The sequence below is a fragment of the Haplochromis burtoni genome, unplaced genomic scaffold (genome assembly GCF_018398535.1).
Source record: "Haplochromis burtoni strain Fernald_Lab_line unplaced genomic scaffold, NCSU_Asbu1 Contig_77, whole genome shotgun sequence".
NCBI lineage: Eukaryota > Metazoa > Chordata > Actinopteri > Cichliformes > Cichlidae > Haplochromis > Haplochromis burtoni.
Window position 1 is genome coordinate 706703 of NW_024582438.1, and position 17022 is coordinate 723724.

A 17022-nucleotide genomic window follows, 5' to 3' on the forward strand; every position below is an offset into this window, starting at 1 on the left:
TTTTTTTTTCCCCAATGGCTAATGCCAGATCCTCTTCTGTAAGCTTCAAACATGTGAGCAGATTGATTTTGTTAAGACTTAGAGCCAAACTAACAGTTTAGTTAATTTTCAGCCTTTTTGCTGAACTCAGCTAACCTGCTGCTGCTGTAGCTTCATACTTAAGTACAATCATCAGCCTTCACATCTTCCTCACCAAGCAAAGGAAAAAAGCTGCCAACAGATCAAACTCTGCCTAACAAATAACTCAACAAACACAAAGTTCAAGCACTTTCAGGACAAAATTTTATATAATGTAAACACTTGACACTGTAAGGCACCATTTGATGAGCTAACTGAAACTTTACCTCATGTCTGCCCTTCGCTTGTTATTTCTGTTGGTAGAAGGGACTGTCAAAGCCACTGTCCTGTTGGCACTGCCTCAACTCAGAAAACGGAGGCCTTGACCAGCCTTCCTGCAGCTTCTCACATTCAGAGCCAGGAGTAGGCTCTCTGTGCATACTCCTCTTTGCATGCACAAATGTCTCTGTGTCAGGAGTCTTCTTAGAAATCTCATTATAAACAGTGAGGTCAGAAACATCAGGGCTGAGACTGCTGAATTCCCCTATGTTGCTGGCTGATGCAGCCGACACAGAAAAGGGTTTCACTGGTTCCACTTTCCTCCCTGAGTAGGACAGTCTGGGGACTTGGAAGTCTGTGTCAGAGTCACCACTAGTCATGCTCCAGTCGTTCTGTTTCTCATTCCTGACAGGAGCCTCCTGGATGAGGACAGGTTTTCTCTGACGCTGTGAATCCAAATGGGTTTCGGCTTTCCTCGAGTCACCTCCCTGCATGTACATCTCCCTGCTCTTACACCTCACAGACACATTGACCAAATTCATGTGGGATGGAGAAACCGTTTGATGAGAGGATTTGTACGACGGCTGGGTGGTATAAACATTTTGGGGCTTCATCCCTTCATCCACAGAGGTCTCCTCCCTCCTTGATGCAAGAATGTCCAGGTGGCTCAAAAGTTTAGTTCTCACATCTGCGGTTGGATTCTGTTCTGAATCAGCACAAGTCTTTTCCCTGAGGCATCTCTCTTCTGTCCTGAAGTCAGGAAGCTCAGTGAGGGTTGGCAGGTTCTTAGTGAAACCTGCATTTCTACCTGGAGGGCAGCCAGTGGTGGATACAGCCATTGAACATCCTGTCAATGCAAAACACAGATGCAAACCACACTGGCATGGTGAGAAAAAAATCCCAGTAAAACAGTTTAGCACATTAGCACTCACTCTGTAAACTCTGGTTCTTTGCTGATTTACTTTTGATTGGAGTCTCCAGCACTTTGGCCATGGCAGCCAGCTTGCTTGCAGCATTCATTATTTTCTTTTCAGCACTGCAGAAGACAGGAAAATCGATACAATTAACAAGAGGAGCCATGATGAACCAAGCAAACAAGTTTAGGATAATTATGGCCTCTTGCCCTGCGGTCTTTCCTCCATCTTCCAATAACTCCTGCAGACAGGTCAGATAATACCGCCTCATCTTTCTAGCAGTGTCCTGCCTCTCCCTCTGCACTTCCCTGCGGATCATCTCGCCTGCACGCTCTCGACTTTCCTGGAGGTAACGCAGCATGTCTCCTGAAAGGAAAAAAACCCAAAAAACACTGTTTTACTTAAAAATGCAACATCCAAATGAACAGAATCAACCTTTTGGGACACATGATTTAACATTAAAAAAAACAACAACAACAACAACAACAACAACAACAAACGACAAGATATGCATATTTAATCCCCCGGCACTAACGCCAACCTCTGATCTTTTCCACAGTCATCAGGTACTGCTGCTTCATCTCCTCCAGGCCTTGCTGAAGCTTTTGCTGCTGACCAGAACTTCTGCAAGCAAAACAGTCAACAATCCTGGTTAAATACATATTTTGTCTTTAATCTCTGTGTATTTTACTGTATTCAGTAAACATTTTGACACAGTGTAGCAAGTGAATTTCCCCAGTGGGGGATTAATGAAGCCATGTCTAATTATGCAGTTCAGAAATTATCAGAGTGTTAACATACAGAAGAGTCCTTGTTTCTTTTGTTTTTTTAGTTTTCTTAATATAAATCAGGTAAAGCGGTCCCACAGTAAGAAGCATTTAACAGTCCCTTGAAGTAGCTTTGAAATCTCTTGTTTTCTTTATGGTTTTTTAAAATCTAAATTGTCTTGACAGATTATGATGCCAAGATAATTTAGATGCTCCAAGTTTAAAATAAACTTGGAGCATCTTGGAGCAACTTGTCTCAAGAAATTAAACTTGTAAATTAAAAGATCAAACCGAAGAAACTTGTTGAGAGGTCTAATTGAATACGTAGCTCTGAAAGGCATTAGATTTATGAAACAACTTGTTTTTGACATAACTGAAGTGCAGCAAGGCAATAGCAATTTTCACTGTACCATTAAATTAAAGGCAAAAAAATAAAAAATAAAAAAAACACAAACCCTGATGATTCTGTTGCTCTCTTCACTTCCTCTAACTGTTGCAGATGTTCCTCCTTTGCCCTCTGTAAGACGCTTTCATGCTCATCTACAACAGATAGCACTTAACCCGTCAGCACACATGCAGTTCCAGCTCATAAAAAAAAAAAAAATCTTATAAAAGAATCTTAATAAGGTCTTTTAAATGCACTACCTTTGAGATGCTGTATGGCAGTTTTGTGCTCTCTAACGCTGTGCTGGAGTTGTCGACAGGTTTTCTCTAAATGTCTCTGGAGCTCCTGATTCTTCTTCTGCAGCTTACTTACACTTTCACTGCACTCCTTCCTGCAATGACACTGCTCCCTCTGCTGGGATAAGACTGCTAAAAAAATAAAATAAAAAAAAAACTGAAAAAAAAAACCTTGCCATATAATATTGATACCAACCATTTCATGAAATGAACAGAGTATGTCATGTTGATATACAGGCAGAACATTTTCATGTCCTGCTAGAGAGGAGCTCATTGCGTACTTTGCATTTTCTTTATTTCTCCTTCGTGCTGTTTCTGCGTTTCCTTCAAAGCACGGCTCAAATTCTCTTCACTCATCTGTGGGATCAAAAATGAAAGCTTCAGATGAAAAACTTTCTAAATAAAAGACAAATCTGTAAAAAAAAATAAATAAATAAATAAATTAAATTAAATTAAATAAAATTAAATTAAATTAAATAAATAAATACATAAAACGTGCTGTACAAATCATTCATGGCAGTACTTGTAATAAAAATGATGACATTTCTTACTCATCTCTCTGGCTACTCTAATCTTTTCCTTTTGCACACCAACTTAATTTATACATTTATCATTTATATATTCTTTAGAAATATAACAACTCACTGTTTTCCATTCCTTCTTAGCCTGGGCTACTGCTCTTTGGACTATGTCTCTGCATGAAGTTTGGATGATGTGTGTTACTGTAGCCTCTGATGTAGCCCCGCTGGTCCTCCGAGTGTCTTCAGTACCCTGATGATCCGTTTTGGTATTCCTGAGAAGTTGTGCCTGGACCTCTGCGAGTGCAGTCTGAAGCTCTGCTTGTAGTTCATCTCTTATCTGCTTTCCTTGGATCGTTTCCTTTTCTGCATGCTGGCATCGCCACTCCTCCTCACGAGCACTCACAGTTTGCTGAAGCTTGGCCTCCATCTGTAGGAGCAGCTCATTCTTTTGGAGATCAGCATCTTCTCTGGCTTGGAATACAGCCTGCTCCAGCTTTTTGCACTGCTCTTGCAGCTTGGCTTGATATACCTGCTCACTGCGGGCCTGGATGATGGCGATCTCCTGCTGTTTGTCTCTGTTCCAGGCTGCTCTCGCTCCAGCCAGCTCAGCTTTCAATAAGGCAGCTTGCTCTCTGGTCACTTGCTCCAGCTGGCTCTGGAGGGCTGCCAGTTCCTCTTGCAGCTCCTCCATCCTTTGTGGCCCAGAGCCGTTCTCCTCCTGCTGGTTCTTGTGCTTCCTGCGCCACTGCTCTTCCGCCTCCTTCAGGGCTTGGGACACCTAAAACATTTAAATAAATATATAACCCCGGACAACAGCAGTGACACTTTCAAATAAAGGACAAAAACTCTTTCATACCTTCTGTTGGGTGTGTTTTTCTTGCAGTTGTTCCCATTTCTCCTTCTCAGTTTGTAGAGCAGCTTGATATTCTGGCAGTGAAGTGAGATCCTCAATCCAGCGATTATAGGCTCTGGTTACTGCCCCTTCAACCTGAAACAAACACAAACGCATTTTTATGTCCATTAACTGAATCAAATAATCATGTCAAAGAGGAAAAGAAATATCATTATGATATAAACATTTTTACATAATGGTGGAAAATAACTTAACCAAGTCTTGTGAGTAATATACACTAAAATTGATGGTTTAAATCTCTGTACCTAAAATAGATGAAGTTGACTTTAAGGGTCTGAAATGTCATATTCCGCACTCTGTTGTTTTTTTTTTTTTTTTTTTTTTTAATGCGTCGATATCTGGTGAAATGTTTAATTATTTAGCAAAGTCTTGGTCTGTACGGGATGCTAGTCCAAATCAGTCTATCAGCCTGTGATCGTAGCACAAAAACAAAGCCAAAGACCTCAAACTGCGTTGCTGGTGGGTTTTTTGTTTGGTTACAGTCCAATCACTTGACAGTCATCAAGCCTTTTCAAATTAAAGTAGGTCTACTTTAATAATTCAAAACACATGCACATGTATTTTGATGACCATTAAAATATGTTTAATATTTCTCTTGAAATACAATCATAAAACAAAAATGCACTGACTTGTTTAGCCATGTCGTCCAGGTGTTTCTCCTGCAGCTCTCTCTGGACTCGTTTCCTGGCTTCCTCCACAGCTTTCCTTCTGACATTTTCAGATTCCAGTTGCAGCTGCTGTCTCTGGGCACTGAGCCTGGAGTCCAACTCCTCAGCAGAAATTGTCCAACTGACCTCATTCTCATCCGTCTGACAGCTTGTCTCAGCAACCTCTTGATGTTCCCCTCTTGTAGCCTCCTCCAACCTCTGGGCCCAGGTCTTCTCCATCTGTATAAAAAGTAGAACAGAAGAAAATAAGTGTTGTATGAAACCAATATTAGTCGAATGAGGGAGATAGGAATACATTTTAATAGTCATACCTTTTGCAACTCCTCCTTCCATGCAGCCTCAGTGGAAGCTAAATGAGAAGTCAGTGTTTGCTGGAACTCAGCCTCTTTCTCTTTGGACCAGACAGCTTTCAGCTCCATAACTGAGGCCTGATGCTGAGCCTCAAGCTCACTTCTCAGCTTCTGCATAGCTGTGCCACTCTCCTCTCTGATCAACTTCTCCTCCTTCTCTCTGCTGCGGATGCTTTCTTCAAGCAAGTCCTTCTCCTTGCAGACAGATATGTAACATTCTTGTACCGCCAGCATCTTATCATTAGCTTCAGAGAGCTGGCTTCTGTGGAAAAAATAAAAAAATATCCACAAAAGTCTGAAAACAACTATATTTTTAGCATGAGGTGCAGGAGACTTACTGTAACTGCTGAAGCTGCTGCTGGTGCTGTGTCGTCAGCCGCTCTACCTGAGCATCATGTTCCAGCATGAGTTCTGTTCTGATCCTGTTAACCACATCATTCCTGTACTGCTGATGAATCCGCTCAGATCTAAGCAAAAGAAGCACATATACTTATAAATACACATAACAGGAAAATACACGTGCCCCAAGAAAGAGGAGGAAGAGAAAGAGTCAACTTTACCTCTCAGCAGCTTCTTGCTTTTCTTGGTCGAGCTCCTGGATCATTTCCCTCATTTTGGTGCACAACTCAGAATTGGCAGACTTCAGTTTTTCCTCGTTTTCTTTCAGCTCCTGATTCTTCTTTTCTAGCAGCTGCAGTTTGGAGAAGACAACAGTTTTTTGTGACTTAGCCAAAAAACTAAGAACATGATTAGTCTGGCAACAAACGTCAACCCACCTCCACTTGTTCCTGCAAGTGTGTTTTGTCCTCCTGTAACCTCATCAACTCTTTTTGAGAGTCTCCAGTCATGTCTTGATGTTTCTTCTGGCTGGTTTCTTTCATCTGGGTAAATCAAAAATGTCTGCATCAGTCACCTACTCCCACCCACTTTTAGTCCTTTTATAAAATTAACCAAAGTTTAGAAAAGTAACAATTTTCAGGAGTCAGTGCTCACCTCAGAGTTAAGTTTTCTTTCATCTAATTCAATCTGCATTTCATTCACTCGACGCTGACACTGCTGGAGCTCCTCCTGCAGCTGGTTGATCTTCTGCCGCTTCCCCTTTAAACTACCCAGGCAGCGCTGCATCTCTACTCGTAGCAACCTTAAAGCCTCATCCTTAGGCAGCTTAGAGTCTGACAGGTGAGCCAAAGCAGTACTGACAAAACAACAGAAAGATGTGTTTCCAAAGGTTACTCTGGAGTGTTCAGCCCAAGAGGGGAAGAGATACAGATCACAATGACTGGTCTGTATTCACACGGTTACCTATTAAGTGTGCCATTTTTCCTGTTTGTTTTCTTCAACCCCAAATCCACACAGGATTCAGACAGCTGGTTCTCCGAGTTGCTGCTTAGGTCTATCACAATGACACCGTGCTTCACTGCAGATTCATACAGAGCGATCTGCTCCTTGAGATCAGCCATATCCTCCTTTAGGGTGAAAATGGAAAAACACAAAACATTTGTGCAGCTTGTTCATCAGAAGTCACAGAAGTAGTTGTGCTTTAGAAAAATCTGAGGACAAACCTGTAAAACTTTGTTCATGTTCTCACTCAGGGCCTTGGCTGACAGTGCCTGCTGTAGTTTGATTTGCATTTGACTCATCTCTTGCACTGAATCTGAAAATAAAAAACAGATAATTAGATCAATTAAATGTGAGCAAGAATAAGGTAATGTGGGTGTCAGCTGCTCAGTAATGTTCATGTGGAGTTCACACACTTGTCTGCAGCAGCTTGGCACATTGTTGTTGACTCTCTTCCAGACGCTGAGTGAGTGCATTCACCACTCTGGCTCTCTCCAGCTGCTCTTCTTCTCTCTGGCGCTCCAACAGCTTCACATGCTCCCGTAACTTCTGACCAATATCAAGCTGGAAGCCACAAAACAAAAAACACACTCTGACTTAACAATAATAATAATATTATCAAAATTTGTCTGATGACAAACAATGGACTTATGGTTAACTTGTTCCATTTTTTAATAGTATGTCAATAAAACTCCAGACCTGTTCATTCAAAGCCTGAGAGGTAGAGTCCAGCTTCTGTTGCAGGGCTAACAGAGCAGCCTCATGCTGCTCCTTTATGACGGCAAGGTCTCTGTCATGCTGTTCCCGCGCTCTGGACAGCGTGTCAGAACGGCGAAGCTCCAACATCTGTTGCTTCATGCTGTCTACCGCAGCATCTGCCACCCTCTGTTTCTTCATGTTCTGCAAACAAAAGAAAACCTTTGCTGTATACACTAAAAAGAAGCATTCTCATACAAAGGTTTCAGTCATGCATCATGTTTCAGTAAGCAGAGCTGGTTTAGACACATTTGTATGCAAAATTTCATATTAAATTCTTAAATCTGTAAAGCATGTTTCTTTAATAGTTATACTTAAATATTATTACTGTGTTAAATTTAGCATTAAATAACTAAGAAAATAGAATGAAAACAGTGTTTGTCAGCACAGAACGCACCTCGTGGTCTCTCTCAGTGAGGATCTGTATTTGCTGCTCCATTGCCTTCAGCTTGTTTTGCATTTGGACCTCTCTTTCCTTGGCTTCTTCAATCAATCGACTCGCTTCCCTTAAACTTACTGCTAGGCCGTCCTTTTCATCTATGGACAATATTTTTTAAAAGGACCATCAGTACATCTGGCAAGAAGTGCTACATCACTAACAGCCACAAGGGGGCAGACGTTTTAACCAACTAAAGAAAAACTTACATTTCCTTCTACTAATCTCAGTTATATAAACTGAAAATCCCTCTCAAGTCCCAAGTGCCCAAGGTTTTGAGTGGATTATTATTATTATTATTATTATTATTATTATTATTATTATTATTATGCTTGTAAAAAAAATTAAGTACCAACATTAAATGTTCTTCCTGAAAGTATTAAAGAAATCTCCAAAATCACATCACTGTTCAAGTACTGCAACAAAGTGAGATGTCCCTCATTTAAAGTTGAACATACCTTTGACGATTACAAACTGATGCTCGAGGTATCTCATGTTACGCCGTGAATCCTCAAGTTTTCGCTCCAAGTCTTCAATTTGCCTCTGTTGAGCTTTGTTCAAAATCTGCAGCTGGGCAAGCTGCTCCCGGTCAGCATTTTCTGAAACAAAGATCATTTAGTGTTTAATTTTAGTCATTTTTAATTGTGAAGACATTTTCGATTTAAGCAATGTCGTTTTATGTTTTTTTTAAAACCACTGGCGATACAAATTACACCTTTCTGCAGTACAGCTAGACTATGCATACAACTAGAAGAAAATAAAATGCCTTGTAACAGATTAAGCTACTTGACAATCTCCACCTGCAGTCCCGAAACAGGCACACATCTCATCAAATAGTTTATATTTACATGTCAGTGTACTCAGTTATATTATTTAGTCAATGAAAGTAAGACTTACGTTGTGTCGAGTCAAGGAAATCTCTCTGCAGATGGTCAAACTGACCTTGCGGAGCAGCCTGTGGCTTAAACATGTTTGGCTGATGGGCAGGATGATGAGGATTGTAGCTCACCTTGTACTGATTTGCACCTCTGTCACATACTTCAGACTTTAAACATAGAAACATAGTATGAAAGTAGTGAAAATGTTGCTGTATTTAAAAAACACAAAATACACAAACAAAACATACAAACATAAAAAAAATAAAAATGCACAAACTACAAATTGCCAGATAACAAGATGTTAATTTAAAATGACATTTGAGGAAACTTCACACACACAAGTAATGTATGATTCTTTTGGAATAAAATGCTGCTTTTTTAAAAACAATACTAGAAACCCTTTCATGTTACTATTTATTCAAATGATTTGGAGGCATTAAGACCTAAAACTTTAAAGGAAAGAACAGCACAATAACAGCTACGACCTTCTGGACGCTTTTGAAATTAAATGGTCCACTCACTTGAAATTGGTGGTTTTGCTTGTCTATGTATCCTCTTTCTCCATTATATTCCACATGATTACTGGCACCCTGAGGGTATGGTTTAGACTCAAACTCGGTGGAAAAATCACTGGTCTCTGTCATTTTGTCTGTGCCCATGCTTGTGCATGTATAATCTGCTTGTGTGAACTGATGATCCTGGTTCCAGGTGTGAGGCAGTGGTTGACTTTGAGGAGGACTCCGATGTCCATTAATACGAGCAGCTCCGTCCTTATATGCATACTCATTGTTCAACCCTTCGTCATAGTTCTTTAGAGAGACAATAACAGAGAGTGATTCTTTCCCTTTTGAACTTTTTTTGTATGCACCATTTATGAGTTGTATTTTTTTTAAATGGCAAAAATATTCTAGGCCCCTAAATCTACTACTGAACATAAACTAACACTCTACCTGTGTATGAGGGGCTGGCCTTGGATGATCAGACCATTGCCGAGTCCAGCTGGACTGTGGGCTAAGTAGAGAAAGCACAACAAATGATAACTAATGTTGCAGTGACAACAAATCTGCTTGTCTTGAACCACACCCAGAGTTCTCGAAATGTGACATTACCAATAGTGTCATCAGCAGCAACATGTGTTACCTGTTGCCAGTGTTTTTATTACTGCAGGCAGTGTAATCCAGCTCTGGGGAGGAAGAGTCAATGCTGTCCTCAAGCATGTCATCAGGCAGGTCTGTGAGCAGCTTGTGCAGCTGCGAGAGGAGAAAAAAAAAAAAAAGAAAGAGAGAAAATAGCACATGGAAATGAGTCACCATGGTTGCTTCGCAACTGAGTTATAAAGTAACAAAGATAGAGGAAAAAAACACCAGAGCTAAGCAATGACTGACAGCTTAAAAGGCTGTAAAAGTCTTATGCAGTTTGTTTTTATTATTTAGCTGCAGTTTTGAGAAATACTTGTTATATTAAATATCATTACATTATGCTGTGCAGATTTACTAAATCAAAATGACTCAGGCTATACCTTAAAACACTTTCAGAAGCTTTTTGTGTTTGCATATGAGATTTAAGGATAAACTTTGATTAAATGATTAATCATGGAAGTATTTGCACTCTGACTGTATTTTGCACAGCACTGCACAGTGTAGCCCAATCTTTATATGGCAAAAAAATGTCTACTATTTAAATATTTGCACATTGTGCTCATATGGCAGTATTTGTATTTTGTGACCTAAATGGGTGAATTTACTCCTATGTTAATCACTGGTTTAGAACCCATATGTGTAAATTTACTTTGACATAAAACTGATTCTCATTGAGGCTTTTCAAATGTACCCTTGTTTAATATTTTGACTCTTACAAATAAAATGACACAAAAAACCCAAACTCTTCAGTAACAGACTAACCAAAGTTACATAACAAACAGCCATGTGTGTTGAAACAAGCAGAGCCAGCTGGACTTACTTCCCATAAGGACCGCTGAATATTCCTCAGATCCTCCACTGTGTCCACAACCAAAGGACCCATATTATCCCACTTACACAGTCAACAAAATTTGAAAAGGCATTTCTACTTTAGCTGTGAAACCACGAGATAACCCCCAGCCTAATCTGCCTGTAGAGAAGGCCTTCTGTGTAAAACATCCAAAATGTGCCTGGCATGTTGTCGGCTCCCTGTGGTATTGTCTTGTTTGCCTCCCAAAGACCTCCATTGTTTAGACCAAACATATAGCGAAGTTAACTGGAGCAGAAACATTCCAGTTACTGCTGGCAGACATTATCCATAACGAGCTAGTGTATTATAAGTAGGTTATAGCCTAAAAAAAGAAAAAAAAAAGAATAAATAAAAATAAATGAAATGAAAATCTATTTAATTAATACTATTTAAAGCCCATTATGCTGAGCTCTATAAGATCAGCAAATGCTTCTTCACTCTCTCTCCTGAAGCCAAGTAACCCAAATAGAAAGTGGGGAAGCCAAAGGGCTGAGCTGGTTTCAGTGTGACACACCTGGAAGGAGGCCTTTTCCTTGAGCCAATAATAGCTCAAGCTCACAGCACAACAGATTGTAGTTGTGAGTAATAACAGTGAGTAACTGTGAAGCAGGCAGTGCTTGTGAAATTCAAACAATGCACTTGTCAATGATTCCCCAGACAGCACTACAAACTCACAAAGAGAAATGTAAGATTAACAGTAGCAGTCCAATTTGGTAAACATACAATCACTGTACACAGTGACAGTAAATGTAAAGTAAGCTGAGATAAATAATGGCTTCTTATCATTTTGTAATTTTAGCATTAGCTGGACATGATGTTGTGTTCTTGCATGTTGAATAACATGCACAGGCTTTCTACTGTGTTGACTGATATCAGCAACTATGATGGCTGTAGCCAATGCGCGATGAAACAAGCAGAGTCAGCTGGCTAAATATGTTTAAAGACAATTAGATGAAGAGCCGAAAGACAAATCGTGTTTTCACAATATGCTTTCTCAGTTAGCTAAGTGGGCACTAAATAACAAAGTAAATAAATAATATCCATCAAATTGTTATTGTAAATATCCTAAGAAATTCAGGGTGCATGCCGAATGTGAACTCAGTCCAACAACTGGATGCACAACTATCAGACAGATGTTATCTGAATAATTCTGAAAAGCTGTAGATCTGAGTGTTGCACCTCTTGCTCTCTGGCGTAGTCCTCTTGGTCGTATTCCTCTTCATCGTGTTGGGTTTGAAGAGCAGCACTGTCAAAATCAATAGACATCATGCACACCCTCCTGGTCGTTTAGGGGATCCTAGGAAAACAGGAACAACAAAACTTAATTTATCTTTGACAGCAGTTAAAAACTCAAGTTAACTAAAATTACGCATTGATATCAGCTAGAAATATATATCAAAGCTTACCCGTTAGTTAAAAGACGCCAGATGTCTCCTTTGCTGAACTGCGTATCCCTTTATTGAGTATTAGCTTTAACTGTTAGCCATGCTGCACTGTTTATTACAAAACAGTGAGGCTTTTTAGCCAGCGGTAAACCCGGACATGCCAAACAAACGATCCAGCCGAGCTCTGGAAACATATGCCCAACACGTTTAATAAGACACGCAGGTTTAATGCCAAATTATAGGCCAGTTTACGAACATTTAAGATGGAAGCTAACTTTGTAGCGAACAAAGCTAACTCCTGCTAGCCGTACCTTGTTAGACTCGCCCACTTTGAAAACTCGCGCGCGTTAGCAGCGCCAAACCACTGAGGCTCTTTGAGACAGAGCAGATTTAAGAATCTGATTGCACACAGACTTACTCATTATCACCACAACTGACGCTAATTCACCGACACGAAAATATTAATTTAAATGCTTTTTGGCGTAACAAAACATACCAGGTGAAGCTATTTACAAGATTTCTTTTCTTGCTGAGAACCCCGGAGCTAGTTAACCCCGTGTCCATGGTAACAAAGTCTTTAGAATTATGGGTAATGTAGTTATCGAGAATATTTGGAAATTATATATAAAATGTTATGTTTGTTGTTGCTCTTTCATGTTATTTTTTGTTTTTCTTTCCTCCTTTTTTATTCATGGTCAACATGTATTAATTCTTCGTCATCGCTGACATTTTTAAAAAGCAATCTGATGTTCCCATCGTGTGGTTAAACAGTGACATAGCAGCTAATTTCAAGATAACCGTGAACAGGGTTACTAAATAGATATTATAATCAGGTTAGTCGAACCTGGGAATTTGATCACAAAAATATGGCATTACATTTCTGTTATTTTAATTACCTTTTTTTGTTTTTGTTTATTTTTTTACTGAAGTTCATTGACGTTAACATTAAAGCTAATTAATTTAAAGTAGGCTACTGTAAAAAAAAAAAAAAAAGAAACTTTGTGCATCAAATTTATGAATGACCGTTCTCATCAGGAGTTACTCCGTTCAGATTTGTGGACGTCGACTCATAAGACCCGCCTCCTTTCCGTCTATTAACTTCCGCATTTTGCCTCTGCTGCATCAGCTGCTTCAGAGTCAGCTCTTCCTTTGTAGACAGACGCTAAACTCAGCTGAGCTCCGACCAGAGTTCAGCATTTTGGTATCCGGGAGCCTCTTGTGACAGTCAGCTGATCTAAACCCGGATATGTGAAAGCTCTGAGCTCTCCTGTCTGACAACAAGTGGACTCACAATTACTTTAAAACGGGTAGAAATGGCCACAAACCCGCCCAAGTTAAAGACAAAGATAGCTGCTAACGAGAGGTGAGAAGCAACGAGGTTACGCAGTGATTCTCAGAGTATGATATTATGATACTTAATTGCTTTTCTTGTCATTTTGCAGGATGAAAAGCTTAAAAGAAACCTTTGAGTCAAAGTATGGGGAATCTCCTCTCTTCTATGCATTTGCACCTGGAAGGGTAAACCTAATAGGTAATTTCATACTTTATGTGGCATGTGTTGTATACTGATTGCATTATTGTATATGCTCCATCTATTTTGTATCTGTTGAATAAATACAGTGTATACCCATATATCCTCTGGAGATAATAGTAGTTCTGCCAGTGGGTGTTCTTAATATTTTGACCTTGTTTCAAAGTAAAACATTTGTGGTAATATTATGATTTTGTTTGCAGCTTTTATCCAGGAATTCTTTTAGTGGTACCAGTCAAACACGGTCTGTCACATACGTCTTTTCATATTTGTCACATTAACAGGTGAACATATTGATTACTGTGGCTATTCTGTGCTTCCAATGGCCATCGAGCAGAATATCCTCACAGCTGTGTCAGTGAACGATTCAGGGAAGATCCAGCTGGCCAACGCAAATCCTAAATACAAGTGAGATGTGAACACTTATAGTAACGGCCCCAAATATATATTTTTTTGTTTGTTTGTTTTTGGCCTGTGTAATTTATTCAATGGTAGCTGTACATTATGAGTGTGTGTTCTCAGAAAGCTTGTTGTTTGTCATTATACAGGGATTTCAGTGTGTCGTGTTCAGAGGAAATTGCCATAGATAGAGACGATCCACAGTGGTATTATTATTTTCTCTGTGGGGTTAAAGGTATTCAGGTAAGCTTTGTGATGAGTTCTATACTCTTAAATTATGGAATGGCAAAAAATGAATACTATAACATGTACTAAATGCGTCATAAGTCGTAACATGATACATTTAGATTTTTTTTTCTTTCAGGAGAAGTTTGGGCTAAACCATTTAGCGGGGATGTCCTGTGTCGTAGATGGAACGATCCCTCCGAGCTCCGGCCTGTCCAGTTCTAGTGCCTTAGTTTGTTGTTCTGGCCTCGTAACAATGGAGGCAAACCAAAAGTCCCTCTCCAAGGTGAAGCTTCTTTGTAACCAAACCAAAAACATGTATTAATTTCTTTTGTTAATAGTCAAAAATGATGCTTTCAACAGGTAATGAACAATTAATTACAAAGAATATGACTCCTAATCCATATTGTCTTTAATTTGTTATAATGTGAATCCTCATGAGTTAGACATTCTCCTGGATTTGTTGCTTAAACAAGGAAAACTTTGTATTTCACCAGGTGGCTCTTGCGGAGATTTGTGCCAAAAGCGAGCGATACATTGGCACAGAGGGAGGAGGCATGGACCAGTCAATTTCATTCCTGGCAGAGGCAGGGACTGTATGTAGCCCGACCGCTTTTGACCTGTGTTTAACGAATATGGCACATCTAAAATACACTAAATAAACAAATAATAACTTCAGTATTGCTGGCTAAACTTTTTGAATTGTCTGTCAGGCAAAGCTGATCGAGTTCCAGCCCCTGCGTGCTACCGATGTCAAACTCCCTGATGGTGCCGTGTTTGTGATTTCCAACTGCTGCGTGGAGATGAACAAAGCTGCTTCTTCTCACTACAACATCCGTGTGGTGGAGTGTCGGATTGCCACGAAGGTGCTATTTGTTGCCATGATGCATTCCTGAAATATCTGTTATATATGTTGTTTTGTTTCCCGAGGTTCAATTTAATATTGAATTTAGTTTGACTCGTGTGCTCTTTCAAAGGCAACGGAGCACAACATTTAACCCAAGAACACAGCGATGAACAGCCTCACGCTTCGCTTTAAACTTTAAACATGTGTGATAAGTTTGTAATATTCAAAGTTAACAACCCGGTGGATGTGTACTCAGATGCTGGCCCAGGCGCGGGGTGTGGACTCGAGCAGGCTGTTGAAGCTGGCTCATGTTCAGATGGAGCTGAAGGCCTCCCTGGAGGAGATGCTGGCTCTGGTGGCCGAGGTGCTGCATCCTGAGCCTTACAGCCGAGAGGAGATATGCAAGGTGCTGGGCATCACCTCGGAGCAGTTTTCAACAGAGCTGCTCAGCGCTAATACTCAGGACAGTAAGTAAAACCTTTATTTAGGTGAACTAAATTTCCAGCCAACCAAATTCTTCTACCCGAGTGAAATGAGCTACATTTCTTTCTTTCAGAACATTTTTCTTGTAAATACTAAGCAACTCTTAATATATTATTTTCTGCTGATAGTCAAGTATTTGGTTATTCCATCACATTAGATTTTTTTTTCATTTCCAGTTTCATGAAAACAGGTTTAAGATTAAGGTTTTCGCTGGAACACTTTTCCTGTTATTTCTCTCAGTGACTCAGTTCAAGCTTCACCAACGAGCCAAACATGTGTACGGGGAAGCTGCTCGAGTCCTGCAGTTTAAGAGCGTGTGTGACTCTGAACCCGCCGATGCCACGCGGCTACTGGGAGAGCTGATGAACCAGAGCCACGCAAGCTGCAGAGACCTCTACGAGTGCAGCTGCCCTGAACTGGACCAATTAGTTGATATCTGCCTGTGAGTACTGCAAACTAACCCACTACTGCACAGCCTGGGAGAGAAACCTGGATGTTATCCAATGAATGTTTAGAGGTATTTAGGTTCATTTACCAAAAAAAAGATCTCAATTAATAAAAATCCACAATGCAAACTATAATATAATAACTATAACTACAATCTAGTTTGCATACAGTCTCTCATGTGTCCCAGTTCTAATTATAAAAGACAATCAATTAATCAAGTGCATCAGAATAGCAGAACCAGGCTGCTACTTGCCCTCTCAGTTCCTTTGGAAGCAGTAAGGATGGACTTAGTCATTCAAGGGCTGTATGATTTCTACTCGTGTTAGCATTAGCTCTTTGCTGAGTGCTTACAGTAAGTAGAACCTCACACCACTAGCATGACTGTAGATGTACGTGCAACTCCTTCCTCACATCTTTCCTAGAGGAATAATAGTATTAAAGTGTCATACTTAGCACTATACTGAAATATGTTGTCTTTTTGTTTTTTCTCGTGGTTGCAGGAAGTCAGGGGCTGTGGGTTCCCGCCTGACAGGAGCAGGGTGGGGAGGCTGTGCCGTTTCCATGGTTCCCAGTAAAAAGGTGGAGTCTTTCTTACAAGCTGTTAGAGAAGAATACTACCTCCCTGATCCACGCAGGGCAGCGATGGAAAAACAAAGTCTGTTTGTGTCAAAGCCAGGTGGTGGAGCTGCAATTTTCCTCGAGGAGTGATCTTCATAATCCATTTCTGATTTTATACTGCAGTCATTCAGTTTCAGTTTCAGAAATAAATGGGTTTTTCTTGCACTTGTGACTAATGATATCATGACTGATAAATTTACCTTTTTCTTCTATATAGATCATGCTGGAAAATAAGGGCCAAAGTTTGCTTCCGGGGTGCATTCAAACATGTTCTTTTTTTTTTATTATGTTCTAATGTAAGATTTTGTTGAGAAGTCATTGTCTGTCTGCACATTTTTCTCATAAACAAAAAGAAAGCAAATGTGAGAACAACAACAACAACCAAAACAAACTTGTGCTGTATAAAATTCATCTATATTAAACTTTCAGACACTAACATTAAAAGGCAAACAAAACCCTCTCTCCATGTGCATCAATGGAAACGCAGACTGTTGGGTGTATTAAAGACATTCAAAAGGCTCAAATGCTGGACGTTAACTT

The 17022-nt window shown here is 39.9% G+C and overlaps 2 protein-coding genes across 9 annotated transcripts; one reads left to right on the top strand and one right to left on the bottom strand.

Annotated features, from left to right (window-relative positions):
* Positions 1 to 268: 268 nt before the first annotated feature.
* On the bottom strand, positions 269 to 12499 carry cep152 (centrosomal protein 152). Of its 8 annotated transcripts, none has more exons than XM_042221947.1 (28): positions 12244 to 12499; positions 11954 to 12116; positions 11727 to 11844; positions 9699 to 9808; positions 9509 to 9569; positions 9080 to 9367; positions 8578 to 8725; positions 8139 to 8279; positions 7642 to 7781; positions 7188 to 7388; positions 6905 to 7052; positions 6713 to 6804; positions 6453 to 6616; positions 6144 to 6345; positions 5927 to 6031; positions 5711 to 5841; positions 5489 to 5617; positions 5112 to 5412; positions 4762 to 5019; positions 4076 to 4207; positions 3344 to 3997; positions 2980 to 3055; positions 2663 to 2830; positions 2473 to 2557; positions 1792 to 1874; positions 1460 to 1616; positions 1269 to 1372; positions 269 to 1183 (listed from the first exon to the last, which is right to left on the bottom strand). In XM_042221947.1, exons 3-28 carry the CDS (start codon positions 11814 to 11816, stop codon positions 366 to 368), a joined length of 4986 nt encoding a protein of 1661 aa, XP_042077881.1. In that variant the 5' UTR covers positions 11817 to 11844; positions 11954 to 12116; positions 12244 to 12499; the 3' UTR covers positions 269 to 365. The 8 variants fall into 8 exon arrangements, with proteins under 8 accessions (XP_042077881.1, XP_042077882.1, XP_042077884.1 ...); XM_042221948.1 differs by having other exon boundaries at positions 12429 to 12445; XM_042221950.1 differs by having other exon boundaries at positions 2663 to 2827; positions 3001 to 3055; positions 11954 to 12499.
* A 559-nt stretch (positions 12500 to 13058) lies between these two features.
* Positions 13059 to 16647, top strand: galk2 (galactokinase 2). The gene is made up of 10 exons (XM_005929159.2): positions 13059 to 13295; positions 13375 to 13463; positions 13748 to 13871; positions 14012 to 14105; positions 14227 to 14373; positions 14585 to 14683; positions 14801 to 14953; positions 15191 to 15401; positions 15658 to 15859; positions 16365 to 16647. Exons 1-10 carry the CDS (start codon positions 13246 to 13248, stop codon positions 16570 to 16572), a joined length of 1377 nt encoding a protein of 458 aa, XP_005929221.1. The 5' UTR covers positions 13059 to 13245; the 3' UTR covers positions 16573 to 16647.
* The last annotated feature ends 375 nt before the right edge of the window (positions 16648 to 17022 follow it).

Bases quoted from the DNA above. Each gene is read 5' to 3' on its own strand.
- galk2 (XM_005929159.2), top strand. From the start codon at position 13,246: ATGGCCACAAACCCGCCCAAGTTAAAGACAAAGATAGCTGCTAACGAG. The intron at 13,872-14,011 runs GTGAGATGTGAA...GTCATTATACAG, and splicing joins AACGCAAATCCTAAATACAA to GGATTTCAGTGTGTCGTGTT. The intron at 15,402-15,657 runs GTAAGTAAAACC...TATTTCTCTCAG, and splicing joins CAGCGCTAATACTCAGGACA to TGACTCAGTTCAAGCTTCAC.
- cep152 (XM_042221947.1), bottom strand. From the start codon at position 11,816: ATGATGTCTATTGATTTTGACAGTGCTGCTCTTCAAACCCAACACGAT. The intron at 8,726-9,079 runs GTGAGTGGACCA...CTATGTTTAAAG, and splicing joins AGCAAAACCACCAATTTCAA to TCTGAAGTATGTGACAGAGG. The intron at 6,617-6,712 runs GTTTGTCCTCAG...TTCACCCTAAAG, and splicing joins ACATGAACAAAGTTTTACAG to GAGGATATGGCTGATCTCAA.